This window comes from Rhinoraja longicauda, chromosome 4, assembly GCF_053455715.1.
Source record: "Rhinoraja longicauda isolate Sanriku21f chromosome 4, sRhiLon1.1, whole genome shotgun sequence".
Lineage (NCBI taxonomy): Eukaryota > Metazoa > Chordata > Chondrichthyes > Rajiformes > Arhynchobatidae > Rhinoraja > Rhinoraja longicauda.
This window is the reverse complement of record NC_135956.1, coordinates 10,557,345-10,573,067: the sequence shown is the minus strand read 5'-3', so window position 1 is coordinate 10,573,067 and position 15,723 is coordinate 10,557,345. Positions and strand designations below refer to the sequence as shown.

The 15,723-nt window shown below is 44.9% G+C and overlaps 1 protein-coding gene across 2 annotated transcripts in view; it reads right to left on the bottom strand.

Moving 5' to 3' along the window:
• The window catches only part of nagpa (N-acetylglucosamine-1-phosphodiester alpha-N-acetylglucosaminidase), a 40,056-nt gene extending 25,064 nt beyond the window's left edge, over window positions 1–14,992 (bottom strand). Inside the window, exons 1-4 of one of the 2 annotated variants that reach the window (XM_078397158.1) lie at window positions 14,845–14,968; window positions 11,179–11,207; window positions 7,471–7,950; window positions 88–227 (exon numbers count right to left, since the gene is read on the bottom strand). In XM_078397158.1, the coding sequence (XP_078253284.1) occupies window positions 88–227; window positions 7,471–7,950; window positions 11,179–11,198 (640 nt within the window). In that variant the 5' untranslated portion in view covers window positions 11,199–11,207; window positions 14,845–14,968. Of the gene's footprint in view, window positions 1–87; window positions 228–7,470; window positions 7,951–11,178; window positions 11,208–14,844 lie in introns of both variants that reach the window. The other variant, XM_078397157.1, reaches the window with a different exon arrangement.
• Between the last annotated feature and the right edge of the window lie 731 nt (window positions 14,993–15,723).

The window sequence follows — 15,723 nt, the reverse complement described above, 5'->3', positions numbered from 1 at the left end:
GCAATAAATTGGTATTTCATTCCAGCGTCTCGACTTAGTTTACTTTCTTTACTCAGTAAGTCACAAGTTTTAACTCTTGTACTGTACCTGTTTCCTGAGTGCGTGAACACTCAGCTGTTTGGCTCTCATTAACATAAACTGTGCCATTTCGCAGGAGCCATACTACCCCACTCACCAGTTGAACGAACGGATTCTCTTTATCCAGGATGTCCTCTTCCGATAGATATCTGTCAGGATGAGGAGCATTACGATTAACATTTCTTTTGTTGTACAACAGCTTCTTTTTCTACCCACACTACGTATATGAATAGTGTAAGCCAAATACAAAACATTGAGGCTAACAACATTCAACATAGCTTCCCAACTCAAATACCACCTCTCTACCATTAACCTGTATGAAACTTTCCAATCCAGATTCCGCTCCAACCACTGTACTGAAACTGCGCTCCTCAAAATCACAAATGGGCTTCTCCTCTCCTCCGACGCTGGCAACCTCAACATCCTCATCCTACTTGACCTCAGCGCCGCCTTTGACACCATAAATCACTCCATTCTCCTCACCCGACTTGAAACCTCCTTTAACATCACCGGCACAGCCCTATCCTGGTTCAAATCTTACCTCTCTGACAGGCACCAGTTCATCTCCATTAACAACTGTAAATCCCCCACCGCTCCCCTCCCCCAAGATGTCCCCCAAGGCTCAGTCCTTGGCCCCCTCCTCTTCATCCTCTACCTGTTCCCCCTTGGTCAATTAATCCGCCGTCATGGTCTCAACTTCCACTGCTTCGCTGATGATATCCAACTCCTCATCTCCACCAAGTCAATCTCCACCACCACACACTCTACACTGACAAACTGCATCACTGAAATAAAATCTTGGCTTCAATCAAATTTCCTCAAACTCAACTGCAACAAATCTGAAATCATCATCATTGGTCCAAAAACGCTCACCAAATCCACCCAAAACTTCATCCTCAATATTGATGGTCTCCCAGTATCCACCTCCCCTCACATCCGGAATCTTGGTATCATCTTTGATCAAACCCTCTCCTTCGACAAACACATCACAAAGACAGCCTTCTTCCACCTCAAAAACATTGCCCGTCTCCGTCCATGCCTCTCCTCCACAGCTGCAGAAACCCTCATCCACGCCTTCATCACCTCCCGTCTGGACTACTGCAACAGCCTCCTCTATGGCGCACCCTCAAAAATCATCAGTAAACTTCAATACATTCAAAACTCCGCTGCCCGTCTGCTCACCCACACCCCGATCCGTGACCATATCACCCCCGTCCTTTACAAACTCCACTGGCTCCCCATCCCCCAGAGAATCCAGTACAAACTCCTCCTCATGACCTACAAAGCCCTCCATAACCTGGCCCCATCCTACCTGACTGACCTCCTCCACAGGCACACTCCCACCTGCACCCTCCGCTCTGCTACTGCCAATCTCCTATCCCCCCACATCCGGACCAAACTCAGATCCTGGGGGGACAGGGCTTTCTCCATCGCTGCTCCCACCCTATGGAACTCACTACCTCAAACCGTCAGAGACTCCTCCACACTCACCACATTCAAAACATCACTGAAGTCTCACCTATTCAGTACTGCCTTCAACCACTGAAGGTCACCCCACATTCTGTCTCCTTTCTCTGTTTGTTTACTTATTTATCTATTTATTCACTTCCCTATGTTCTCTAAATCCCTGTAAAGCGTCTTTGAGTATATGAAAAGCGCTATATAAATGTAATGTATTATTATTATTATTATTAAATACAAAACATTGAGGCTAACAACATTCAATGCAATCACAAAACAACTTGGGTAACCCATGGACTGTTAAATGCTGAAGTGTGGAAACTGCCCCCAGTGGCCTAATGGATGAGGCATTGGCCCCTCAGCTAGGGATTGTGGGTTCAAGTCCCTTCTGGGGTGGTGAAACATTTTCAGGACTGGGCCGATTTACGAGGATGTTGCCCAGATTCGAGGGTCTGAGTTCTAGGGAGAGGTTGAACAGGCTAGGACGTTATTCCTTGAAGCATAAGAGGATGAAGGGTGATCTTATAAAGGTGGATAAAATCATGAGAGGAATAGATCGGGTAGATGCAGTCTCTTGCTCAGAATAGGGGAATCGAGAACCAGAGGTTTAAGTTGAGGGGAAAGATTTCATAGGAACCCGAGAGGAAACTTTTGTGTTACACAAATGGTGGCAGGTAAATGGAACGAGTTGCTGGAGGAGGTAGTCGAAGGTGGTGCAAAAATCATATATCTTGACTCACAAAAAAAATCTGATAAGGTGACTCATAACAGACATTTGAAAAATAGAAGCACATAGTATTAGAAACATTGAAACACAGAAAAATAGGTGCAGGAGTAGGCCAATCAGCCCTTCGAGCCAGCAGCGCCATTCAACATGATCATGGCTGATCATCCAAAATCAGTACCCCGTTCCTGCTTTTTCTCCATATCCCTTCATTCCTTTAGCCCCAAGAGCTAAATCTACCTCTCTCTTGAAAACACCCGGTGAGTTGGCCTCCACTGCCTTCTGTGGTAGAGAATTCACAACTCTCTGGGTGAAAATGTTTTTCCTCATCTCAGTCCTAAATGGCCTACCCCTTATTCTTAAACTGTGATCCCTGGTTCTGGACTCCCCCAACATCAGGATTTTTTTCCCTGCATCTAGTCATTAAAGGGACATTTAATCGTATGTGGATATAGGACATTACAATTTCATTACAAAATTAGCTAATGGAACAGAAGGCAGAGAACAAACACTGGAAAAGGTGATTTTCAGACAGGACAAATAAACAGTGCGGTTCCCCCAGTAAGAATGTTGCTTTTGTTAGATTTAGATTGTGGGATTACAATTTCAGTTTGCAGATGATAAAAGCTTGGCAATATAACACTGGGGATTTTTAATGCAGAGATTGATAGGTTGTTTATTAAGGAAGGGCTTCAAAGGTTACAGGGAGAAGGAAGTAGAGTGGGATTAAAAGGAAAAAATAAATTAGGCATGATTGATTGGTGGAGTAGACTCAATGGGCTGAATGACCTAATTCTGCTTCTATGTCTTACGGTCTTCTGAAAATAGCAAGTAATAAACACATATTCAAAAAGAGGTGAAATCAGCAGATATATTTTTACTGTAGATTCATATGCCATTAACAACACTTCAATAACAATGCTGTACTCCACAGTTAGCCAGCTTATCTATTGTTGAAAAGCTCATCCATGTTTTTGGCCTTCTACATTCAATTTTTCCAAGGCATGGCTGGCTTTCTTCATTCTATTTAGTTTAGTTTAGAGATACAGCGTGGAAACAGCCCCTTCGGCCCACCGAGTCCAGGTCGACCAGCGATCCCCACACACTAACACTATCCTACACACAACAAGGACAATTTATAATTTTACCGAAGCCAATTAACCTACAAACCTGTACGTATTGGGAGGGAGTGTGGGAGGAAACTGGAGCACCTGGAGAAAACCTACGCAGGTCACGGGGAGAACGTACAGACTCCGTACAGACAGCACCCACGGTCAGGATTGAACCCAGGTCTCTGGCGCTGTTATGCAGCAGCTCTACCGCTGCACAAAGTTGTAGTCAACCAGGAAGTTGTTGTTTACGTCAGAACTCACACTGTTCCATTCATCCTTAAGATTGTGGGAAACATAATGCCACGTACTAAGCATTGTTTAATTGTAAAGAAAAAATTATAAATGGGCTGATTTTAGATTCGTAGATTATAATATGTAGTGTTGCCAGGATCTATGCTGGGGATGTGCCTGTTCATAAATAATATGGATTTATGAAGGGGAAATCATGCTTGACTAATCTTCTGGAATTTTTAGAATGTTACAAGTAGAATGGATAAGGGTGAGCCAGTGGATGTGGTGTATCTGGACTTTCAAAAAACATTTGACAAGGTCCCACACACGAGATTAATGTGCAAAATTGGAGCACATGGTATTGGGGGTAGGGTATTGACATGGATAGAGAACTGGTTGGCAGACAGGAAGCAAAGCGTATGAACTAATGGGTCCTTTTCAGGCAGTGAGCGACTAGTGGGGTGTCAGTTATTTACAAAACATATTAACGATTTAGACAAGAGAATTAAATGTGACATCTCCAAGTTTGCGGATAACACAAAGCTGGGTGGCAGTATGAGCTGCGATGAGGATGCTTTGAGGCTGCAGGGTGACTTGCATAGGTTGGGTGAGTGGGCAGATGCAGTATAATGTGGATAAATGTGAGGTTATCCACTTTGGTGGCAAGAATAGGAAGGCAGGTTATCTGAATGGTGTCAGATTAGGAAAAGGGGAGGTGCAACGAGACATGTGTGTGCTTGTACATCAGTCACTGAAAGTAAGCATGTAGATGCAGCAGGCAGTGAAGAAAGCTAATGGCATGTTGGCCTTCATTGCGAGAGGATTTGAGTTTAGGAGCAAGGAGGTCCTGCTGCAGTTGTACAGGGCCCTGGTGAGACCGCACCTGGAGTATTTGGTCTCCTAATTTGACGAAGGGCATTATTGTTATTGAGGGAGTGCAGCGTAGGTTTACCAGGTTAATTCCCGGGATGGCAGGACTGACATATGATGAAAAATAGGTCGACTGGGCTTGTATTCACTGGAATTTAGAAGGATGAGCGGGGAGCTTATTTAGAAACATATACAAATCTTAAAGGATTGGACAGGCTAGATGCAGGAAAAATGTTCCCAATGTTGGGGGAGTCCAGAACCAGGGGTCACAGTTTAAGAATAAGGGCTAGGCCATTTAGGACTGAGTTGAGGAAAAACTTCTCACTCAGAGAGTTGTGAATCTGTTGAATTCTCTGCCACAGAAGGCAGTAGAGGCCAATTCACTGGATGTTTTCAAGAGAGAATTAGATTTAGCTCTTAGGGCTAAAGGAATCAAAGGACATGGGGGAAAAAGCAGGAACGGGGTACTGATCGCAGATGATCAGCCATGATCGTATTGAATAGTGGTGCTGGTTCGAAGGGCCGAATGGCCTATTCCTGCACCTTTTTTTTCTATGTTTCTAAAGCCAGATGGCAGTGCGAGTTGAGAGATTGATGCAGAGTGGCTTCAAGGTGAAACAGATAGCTGAGTGAGTGACTGAAGGCACAGAAGATAGAATATGCAAGGGACAGCATGAACTCATTTAATAGGGGGGAGGAAAAGCATTTTTTTCATAATCCATACAAGTTTGCAAAGTGTTAGGGTTTAAAGGGACCTGGTTGTCATTGCACATGACTTTAAAAGTTAACATACAGATTCAAGAAGTTATTTGAAAAACAAAATGCTGCAATGGAGTTTATTGTAAAGGTAAGTGCAAGGGTAAAGTTGTCTCATTGAAATTGTGGAAGACCACAAGACCACACCCTCGCAACTGAACCATCCAATCATCAACTGGAGAACGATCCTGAGCTACCGTCTACCTCATTGGAGACCCTTGGACTATCTTTGATCGGACATCACTGGACTTTATCTTGCACTGAACGTTATTCATGTTATTCCCTTTATCGTGTATCTGTACAATGTGACTGGTTAGTACGCAACAAAGGCTTTACTCAGTACCTCGGTACACATGACAATAAATTAAACTAAACTCTAAAAATTGGTTAAGACAGAAAAATGATGCTGGCGTGGACAGTAGAGATGAGATCATGTTATTTCTTCTGTTAATACTACAAGCAATGTCAATATCGGAAATGTGCATCTGATTCTCCTTCAAGATTGCCAATATTATGGTGAAACATGTTACCCCACTGCATTGCTTATGAGAGGGAAAATGCAGAGTAAATTAAGATAATCAAAGTAGAACTCAAAAATATTTTACATAAAAACACAAGACAGAGAAAAATTGTCCATGTTCAAATAGAATACGTGACCTCATCAACTCAGAGGCGTTACCTCAGGTTGGAGAATCCACAACTAGCAGGCTGTGCCTTATGATGATAGTTTAAGTTTAGAGATGCAGTGCAGAAACAGGCCCTTCGGCCCACCGAGTCCACGCCGACCAACAATCCCCACACACTAACACTACCCGACACACACTAGGGACAATTTACAATTATACCAAGCCAATGAACCTACAATCCAGGAGTGTGGCAGGAAACAGGTGCACCCAGGGAAAACATACGCAGGTAACGGGGAGAGCGTACAAACTCCATACAGACAGCATCCGTGATCAGGATGGAACCAGGGTCTCTGGCGCTGTAAGGCAGCAACTCTACCACTGCGCCATACATTGATGTTTGAGACTGAGGTGAATGAAAATTTAATTACACAAGTTATAAATATTTGAAATTCTATTGGGGGACTGTGGATTCTCAACCATTGAACATATTCAAGGTTGAGATGATTTGATTTACAAATACCGAGGATTAAAGGGCATGAAGATCGGAGAGCAAAGTCGGGCATGAAGCATAGACTTAACCATGGTCTTTAGTCAGAGGGTGGCGAATTTGTGGAATTCTTTGCCACAGAAGGCTGTGAAGGCAGTCAGTGGATATTTTTAAGGTAGAGATAGATTCTTGATTAGTACATGTGTCAGTGATTATGGGAAGAAATCAGGAGAATGGGGTTCGGAGGGAGAGATAGTTCAGCTATGATTGAATGTCGGAGTAGACTTGATGGGCTGAAAGGCCTAATTCTACTCCTATTCCTTATGACCACGTCCTACTTCTGCCTCTGGTAGTACTTGGGTTCTATCAGTATTTTAACACACACACATGCTATCGCTGGCTTCAAAGGTCAAGACTGTAAAGAATTATGTCCAGTGACTTCTGATTATTGTCAGCCATACAACAGACTGAATAAAAGGGAAGATTTTAATTCAAAGGTTTCTATCTCAAGATGTACTGAAATTCCCAAGTCCAGCTTTTTAGTGAGCTAGCTAAAATGTGCAATACAAAGTAGGCACTAAAAATTAGGCTATTGTTTATAGTAGTAGAAAAAACTAAAAATGGTAAAAAGTAATTGATTAGACAGTTCACCTATTTGAAAATGCAACGGCCCAATAAATTTATTTGTGTAAAATCAGACATGTGTACCTATATCATAGTGTGTAGGAGAGAACTGCAGATGTTGGTTTAAATCGAAGGTAGACACAAAATGCTGGAGTAACTCAGGCAGCATGTCAGGAGAGAAGGAATGGGTGACTGATCTGAATCAGTTTGAAGAAGGATCTCGACCCGAAACGTCACCCATTCCTTCTCTCCAGAGATGCTACCTGACCCGCTGAGTTATTCCAGCATTTTGTGTCTACCTATATCATTATATCATATATATATATATTGTAACATACTGTAACATCATAGTACATGTTATGGGGTTAGGAGGGAGAGTTAGATCAGCCATGGTTGAATGGCAGAGTAGACTTGATAGGCCAAATGGCCTAATCCTGCTCCTGTTAATTATGAAAATACATTTAATGAATACCTACACATCAGATTTACTTTGCTTCTTACCCAAATACTAAAGTGCCATCCTTCTTGATTCCAAATTGTGCATTTTGAATTCCCTTTGCGTCTTGTACCAGTTTTCCATCACTCACAACATTACCCAAGCACTGTCCCGTGCCTGTGTAAAAAAAGCCACCATTTTGTGCCACTAAACACTTCCTGGATCTTGCAGATTCTTGTACTATTGCATTGTACGGGTGGCTGCACCCTCCAGGTTTCAGTGGTTCCAAAATGGAGACAGTTTTCAGTGGATTATTCACAAAGGTGAAGTGGCCGGTGACTGTTTTTCGCTTTCCCTCATTGGTGTGAAAGTTTGACGCGAACACAGTCGATTGAGCAACTGGAAGATCAGTGGATTTATCTGCAGGCCATGTTTCATGTGTAACGTTCCCAAATATTACAGGCTGGCAATCTCTGATGTATCTATGAGTATGCCGTGAACCATGTTCCAAAGGGTAATACGGAAACAGATCGTTTAAGTAAGTCCTGTAAAGGAGATAAAAATTTGTTACAGACATAAAAAGGCACAAATACCTATAAACAAAATTTAAAAATTGTTTTACGTCAAAACAAGCGATACATTTATCAAAATAAACTTACACTGCGCCCTCTCAGGATGGCTGCAAGGTTAGAGATAAAAAATAAACTGTCTCAATCCAATCACAAGAGGAAAGAAATGAAGAGAACACGGAGATTTAGATTAAATATGATTAGCATTTTTCTCCTTTTCTTCCCCATTCAGTTCAATTATTTGCTGCTTACTCTAAGATTTCTGGGAGCCTTTGCACGCCACCAAAATGCTATGGTGTGAATTTTATGTCAAATGAAAACATTGTCCTTTTCCAAACTACAGGTCCATCGCCGATTTTCCAGCACCCTTGGTTCCAGAGCCTGGTCGCTTTGCCGGTTCAACAGAGGTCATGGCTTTGGGAATCCGAGATAGTGGCCCGCAAAGTCGGCCGCTGAAAGTCGGCTATGGGAAGGGGTCTGCTGGCCCCAGCCAGACCGGTGAATCAGAGCCCCAGCCACAGCTGGCAAATTCAACCTGCCACGGAAGTCCTGGAGGTAAAGATCAGCCGTCTCACACATTTTCAGGGGGAGTTCCGGGGGGGGGGGGGGGGGGGGGGGGGGGGGCCATGGCGATGATTTCAAGTGTGCTTTCGTAATTTTGTCCGGATTAAAGGTGGCACTCAGTTCAGTTGCCAGAAAACCGGTGATGGATTTGTATAATTTCTGGCAGATGATGTGTTCAAAACTTTTTTTGTTTGAGAGTGAGAAAATAACACTAGAGGGAGCAGTTATTTTAAAGGAAAGCAGTTCGCTCTGCTTATGGAGTAGCGTTAGTTTAATAAATATTGCGGGATGCTAAAAAAAATCTATGTTTGGAAGTTGGTTCTCTCAAATAGGTGGTGTGGGAATAGGAGACTGGAAATTGCAGACTGTTTAACCAAGTCAGAAAATGACATGAGCCTTTAGTTGAGACAGAATGGTGGAACAGCTGGAAAAAAATCAGTTGAACAAATAACCAAAATGGAGTCATAAGAGACTGCAGACGCTGGTATCTTAAGCATAACAAAGTGCTGGTGGAACAGCGGGTCAAGCAGCATCTGTGGAGGGAAATGGATAGATGACGTTTGATGAGAGACAGTCCCACAGACTAATGTAGGAGAGGTAAGGAAGCTGGGAGAGTCAAGGGAAGGGACGGAGCAGGAATTGGCAAGTGATAGATGGATTCAGGTGAGGGGGTTGACTGCCAGTTGGGTGGAGATAGTACTGGTGAAGTGGAGACTAAATGTGGAATCTGACAATGAAAATGGGGAATGAAATATAGAAAATCTGATTGATTTTTTTAAAGACGTGACCAAAAAGGTAAACGAGGGCAGAGCTGTAGATGTTGTGTACATGGATTTCAGTAAGGCATTTGACAAGTTTCCGCATGGTAGGCTGCTCTGGAAGGTTAGACTGCATGGGGTCCAAGAAGAGATAGCTGAATGGATAACAAATTGGCTCCATGGAAGGAAGCAGAGGGTGATGGTGGAAGGTTGCTTCTTGGACTGGAGGCCTGTGAATATTGGTGTGCCACAGGGTTCAGTGCTGGGCCTGTTACTGTTTGTCATCTACATCAATGATTTGGATGAGAACATACAGGCCAAGTTTAGCAAGTTTCCTGATGATACAAAAGTTAGTGGTTTTGCAGATAGTGAAGATGGTTGTGAAAGATTGCAGCAGGTTCTGGAACGATTGGCCAGGTGGGCTGAGGAATGGTTTTATGGAATTTTATACAGAGAAGTGTGAGGTGTTGCATTTTGGGACGTCTAACAAGGGCAGGACCTACACAGTGAATGGTAGGCCTCTTGGGCGTGTTGTAGAGCAGAGTGCAGGTGCATGATTCCTTAAAGGTCGTGTCGCAGGTAGATAAGGTGGTCAAAAAGGCTTTTGGCACATTGTCTTCATCAGTCAGAGTATTGAGTATAGAAGTTGGGAGGTCATGTTGCAGCTGTATAAGACGTTAGTGAGACCACATTTAGAATATTGTGTTCAGTTCTGGGCACCATGTTATAGGAAAGTAATTGTCAAGCTTGAAAGGGTTCAGAAGAGATTTATGAGGATGTTGCCAGGACTAGAAGGTGTGAGCTATAGGGAGAGGTTGAGTAGGCTAGGTCTCTATTCGTTGGAACGCAGGAGGATGAGGGGTGATCTTATAGAGGTGTATAAAATCTTGCGAGGAATAGATCGGGTAGATGCACAGAGTCTCTTGCCCAGAGTCGGGGAATCAAGGACCAGAGGACATATCTTTAAGGCGAAGGGGAAAAGATTTAATAGGAATCCGAGGGGTAACATTTTCACACAAAGGGTGGTGGGTGTACAGAACAAGCTGCCAGAGGAGGTGGTTGAGGCTGGGACTATCTCAACGTTTAAGAAACAGTTAGACAGGTGCATTGATAGGACAAGTTTGGAGGAATGTGGACCAAGCGCAGGCTGATGGGACTAGTATAGTTGGGACATGTTGGCCGGCGTGGTGCAAGTTGGGCCGAAGGGCCTGTTTCCACATTGTATCATTCTATGTCTCTAAAAGGATAGTGGCTGGAAGGGAAGAAAGAAAAATCAGGGACAGACACAAAAAGGTGGAGTAACTCAGCGGGCCAGACAACATCTCTGGAGAAAAGGAATAGGTGACCTTTCGGGTTGAGACCCTTCCTCAGACTGAGAGTCAGGGGAAAGGGGAACGAGAGAAATAGATGGTGACTAGACCAAGTGGACCCATTGGGCCCAAACCTCTCCTGCATTGGTGCAGCACCCCTTCCCCCCCCCCCCCTTATGCTCCCTCCTCCCCCTCCCTCCCCCCCACCCCCCTTCCCTCCCTCCTCAGAGATAGATTTTAACTTTGCAATGTGAATAACTTTAAAAATATAACACTGATTTCAATCAAACTTCTTCCATTAGCACCAAATGGCCCAAACCTCTCCTGCATTGGTGCAGCACCCTCTCCTTAGTTTGGCTGCTCCAAATGCACATACAAGCATTTACAAAAAAGGCTCACAGTTTAGTACCTTGCAGGATTTGCGCACTAATTTAAAAAAATCAGTGTTAAAACCCCATGATCTTTTTGTTTTAAGTTGTAAATGAAAATTACTGATGCTCAAAATCCAATCATCTGTCCTTGAAATGATAACTTAACATTAAGGAAACATGATTTTAATAAAACATACTCACTTGAATGTTCTGTATTCCATACTTGTAAGCTTAATATAAATAATGATTTTTTTGTGTAAAGTAAAATCATCAATGCATATGCAATAAGTAGCCAAAATTCAACAACAAAATTTGATCAAGCCTCCGTGATACCAAGGGCACATTTTCATGCATCAGTATATAGAATTTACAAACAGTTAGGTGACAGAGGCACAAGGAACTACAATTTGTATTTGGCTCGATTCTAGCATCTGCAGTTCATTTTGTCTCAACTTTCTTCATACTTGATGCTTCAGTTTATTGCACCTGATTTTAGTTATTTAAAAGAAATCTTGGATAATGTGTAGTGTTGACCACCAGTTCAATACACCTTTATGGCCCTTCGGCCTAACTTGCCCACACCAAACCATATCCCTGCATTTGGCTCATATCCCTCTAAACCTATCCTATTCATGTACCTGTCAAATTGTTTCTTAAACGTTGCAATAGCAACTGCCTCAACGACATCCTCTGGTAACAAGTAGTATAAGAAAATAACTGCAGATGCTGGTACAAATCGAAGGTATTTATTCACAAAATGCTGGAGTAACTCAGCAGGTCAGGCAGCATCTCAGGAGAGAAGGAATCTGTGACGTTTCGGGTCGAGACCCTTCTTCAGACTGATGTCAGGGGGACGGGACAAAGGAAGGATATAGGTGGAGACAGGAAGATAGAGGAAGATCTGGGAAGGAGGAGGGGAAGAGAGGGACAGAGGAACTATCTAAAGTTGGAGAAGTCGATGTTCATACCACTGGGCTGCAAGCTGCCCAGGCGAAATATGAGGTGGTTCCTCCAATTTCCGGTGGGCCTCACTATGGCACTGGAGGAGGCCCATGGCAGAAAGGTCAGACTGGGAATGGGAGGGGGAGTTGAAGTGCTCGGCCACTGGGAGATCAGTTTGGCCAACGCGGACCGAGCGCAGGTGTTGAGCGAAGCAATCGCCGAGCCTGCGCTTGGTTTCGCTGATGTAAATAAGTTGACATCTAGAGCAGCGGATGCAATAGATAAGGTTGGAGGAGGTGCAGGTGAACCTCTGTCTCACCTGGAAAGACTGTTTGGGTCCTTGGATGGAGTTGAGGGGGGAGGTAAAGGGACAGGTGTTGCATCTCGTGCAGTTGCAGGGGAAAGTGCCCGGGGATGGGGGGGTGGTTTGGGTAGGAAGGGACGAGTGGACCAGGGAGTTACAGAGGGAACGGTCTCTGCGGAACGCAGAGAGGGGAGGGGATGGGAAGATATGGCCAGTGGTGGGGTCCCGTTGTAGGTGACGGAAATGTTGGGGGATGATTTGTTGGTTCCGCTGGCTGGTGGGGTGGAAGGTGAGAATGAGGGGGATTCTGTCCTTGTTGCGAGCGGGGGGAGGGGGAGCAAGAGCGGAGCTGCGGGATGTAGAAGAGACCCTAGTGAGATCCTCATCTATAATGGAAGAGGGGAAGCCCCATTTCCTGAAGAATGAGGACATCTCTGACGCCCTAGTGTGAAACACCTCATCCCGGGCGCAGATGCGGCGTAGACAGAGGAATTGGGAGTAGGGGATAGACTTTTTGCAGGGGACCGGGTGGGAAGAAGTGTAGTCCAGATAGCTGTGCGAGTCAGTGGGTTTATAGTAAATGTCCGTCACTAGTCTGTCTCCTGTGATGGAGATGATGAGGTCCAGAAACGGGAGGGAGATGTCGGAGATAGTCCAGGTATATTTAAGGGCAGGATGGAAATTGGAAGTGAAGTGTATGAAGTCAGTGAGTTATGCACGGGTACAAGAGGTAGCACCAATGCAGTCGTCGATGTAGCGGAGGTAGAGTTCAGGGATGGGGCCGGTGTCCTCTGGTAACAAAATCATCCCTTAGCCTCCTGCACTCCCAGGAATAACATGTGTAGGAAAGAACTGCAGATGCTGGTTTAAATCAAAGGTAGACACAAAATGCTGGAGTAACTCAGCAGGATAGGCAGCATCTCTGGAGAGAAGGAATGGGTGACGTTTCGGAAGAACAGTCTGTAGAAGGGTCTCGACCCGAAACGTCACCCATTCCTTCTCTCCAGAGATGCTGCCTGTCCCGCTCAGTTACTCCAGCCTTTTGTGTCTATCTTTGGCCATGTTAAGACTAACATTGTTAACAACTCTGAACTTGAAGGGTGCAATTGGTATCAGAGATGTGGCAACGTTTGTGTACTATTTCAGTGTAATGTATTAGAGTAAAACAGCACAAAAACAGGCCCTTCAGCCCAACCTTCACATACCCAGTTCATTTCAGTTTCAGTTTAGATAACTAACATATCCCATCTATACCAGTCCCACCTGCTGCTTTTGGCCCATATCCCTCTGAACCTATCCTATCCACAACGTTGCCAGGACAACAGACCTTCATGGTCTGATCAGGAACCTTGCATTTACAACAAATGGGACTTGAAAATGCACCAAACTGGTGACTCCGTATACTGAGTGTACTTCTGCTAAACAAGTACTGTATCTGAGATGCTAATCTTATATCTATCTAAGTGCTTATGTATAGTGAAACTTGTACTGAACTGTATACAAATATGAATCTCACCATACATGTGACAAATAAAGTACACCATGCCTGTCCAGATATCTTTTAAATGCTGTTAGAGAAACTGTCTGAACCACCTCTTAGTCTGAGGAAAGGTCTCGACCCGAAACATCACATATTCCTTCTCTCCAGAGATGCTGCCTGTCCTGCTGAGTTACTCCAGCATTTTGTGTCTGTCTTCGGTATAAACCAGTATCTGCAGTTCCTTCCTACACATTGTCTCCACCGACAGCTGGTTCCATATACCCACCACTCCCAGTGTGAATTCTTACACTGTTATACACCAGTCTGACGGGCCTCTGGAAAGTAAGATTGTTACTGGAGTGCATGCAAAGCTAGGGATCTCACTGCACCCGGGGAGAAGTGACAATACATCACCATTTGACAGCACTGGGCCTCACCACGCTGGAGTTTAGGTTGAGGGGGAACCTCATTGAAACTTACAGAATAATGAAAGGCATATAGAGTGGATGTGGAAAGGATGTTTCCACTGGTTCCATCATGCCACTCTAGTTATCTGCATATTATGTTGCAAACTAGGCAGATTAGACATTTTGGTTTTGCCCTAGAGAACTGGAAGACGAGAAGACAAGAGTCACAGGATAACATAAGAAAGAGAAGCCGGTTGTTCCATCTTTCAACAAGATCTTGATTTTACTTAACAGAATAATGAAAGACGTAGATAGAGTGGATGTGGTAAGGATGTTTCCACTGGTGGGAGTGTCTGGGACCAGAGCCTCAGAATTAAAGGGCGCTCTTTTAGAAAAGAGGGGGGGGGCTTTAGTCATAAGGTGGTGAATCTGTGGAACTGATTGCCACAGAGGGCTGTGGAGGCCAAGTCAGCGGATATTTTTAAGGCAGACGCAGACGAAATCTTGATTAGTGCGGGTGTCACGGGTTATGGGGAGATCAGCCATGGTTGAATGGCGGAGTGGACTCGATGGGCCTGATGGTCTAATTCCTGCTCCTCTCACTGGCTGTGAACCTTCTTCATTGAGCCACAGGCTCCAGCACAGACCGCCAGCAGGGCCGCTGCGGCCGCCCGCACACTTCATTCACCGAACTGAAACAAGTCTGAGCGAGGGGCAGTCACTCACTCACTCACCCGTTCACAACCCGGCCGCCGGTGCAGAAGAGGGAAAGCACGCCCAGGGCCAGCCCGGTGGAGCACTGCCAGCGGCGGCCCTTCGCCGGTGAGGCCGGACAGCGGACGGCAGCGCGTCTGCTGCCAACCGCCATCCTCGCCTCGCCTCGTCCCCTACTCCGCCCCCGTCACGTGATCGCCGGTCCACGCAGACTCAGTGAGCCGAAGGGGAAAAAAAACTGCAGATGCTGGTTTAAATCAAAGATACTAGAGGAGCAAGATGAACCACTTCGTTGAAATCGCCTATACTGAAGTGTTCACAAAATGCTGGAGTAACCCAGCGAGTCAGGCAGCATCTCAGGAGAGAAGGAATGGGTGACGTATCGGGCCGAAACCCTGCTTCAGATTGGACTGTGGTACGCAAAGGTGCGTCACTTCCGCCATTTCAGTAGGCGCAAAGGTGCGTGACGTCCGCCATTTTAGTAGGCGCAAAGGTGCGTGACGTCCGCCATTTTAGTAGGCGCAAAGGTGCGTAACGTCCGCCATTTTAGTAAGCAAAACCCGCCGTTCGCTATTCCTCTCGCAGTGTAATCAGTGTAGTGGGGGAACAGTGTGTGTGATGATACCATTAAAATGCAGAATATATCTCATCTATCAACTCACAGATTTTTGTTATTTTTCTTTTAAAAGTTTCTGCAAGTTTCTGCCTACTAAAATGGCGTCATGACATACTACGGTTTTTAGGGTCGAGTGGTCTATCTTGCTCCTCTAGTATCTTTGCTTCAGACTGATGTCGGGGGGGGGGGGAGAGGGCGGGACAAAGAAAGGATGTAGTCGGAGACAGTAAGACTAGTGGCAGAATTGGGAAGGGGAAGGGGAAGGGGAAGGGGAAGGGGAAGG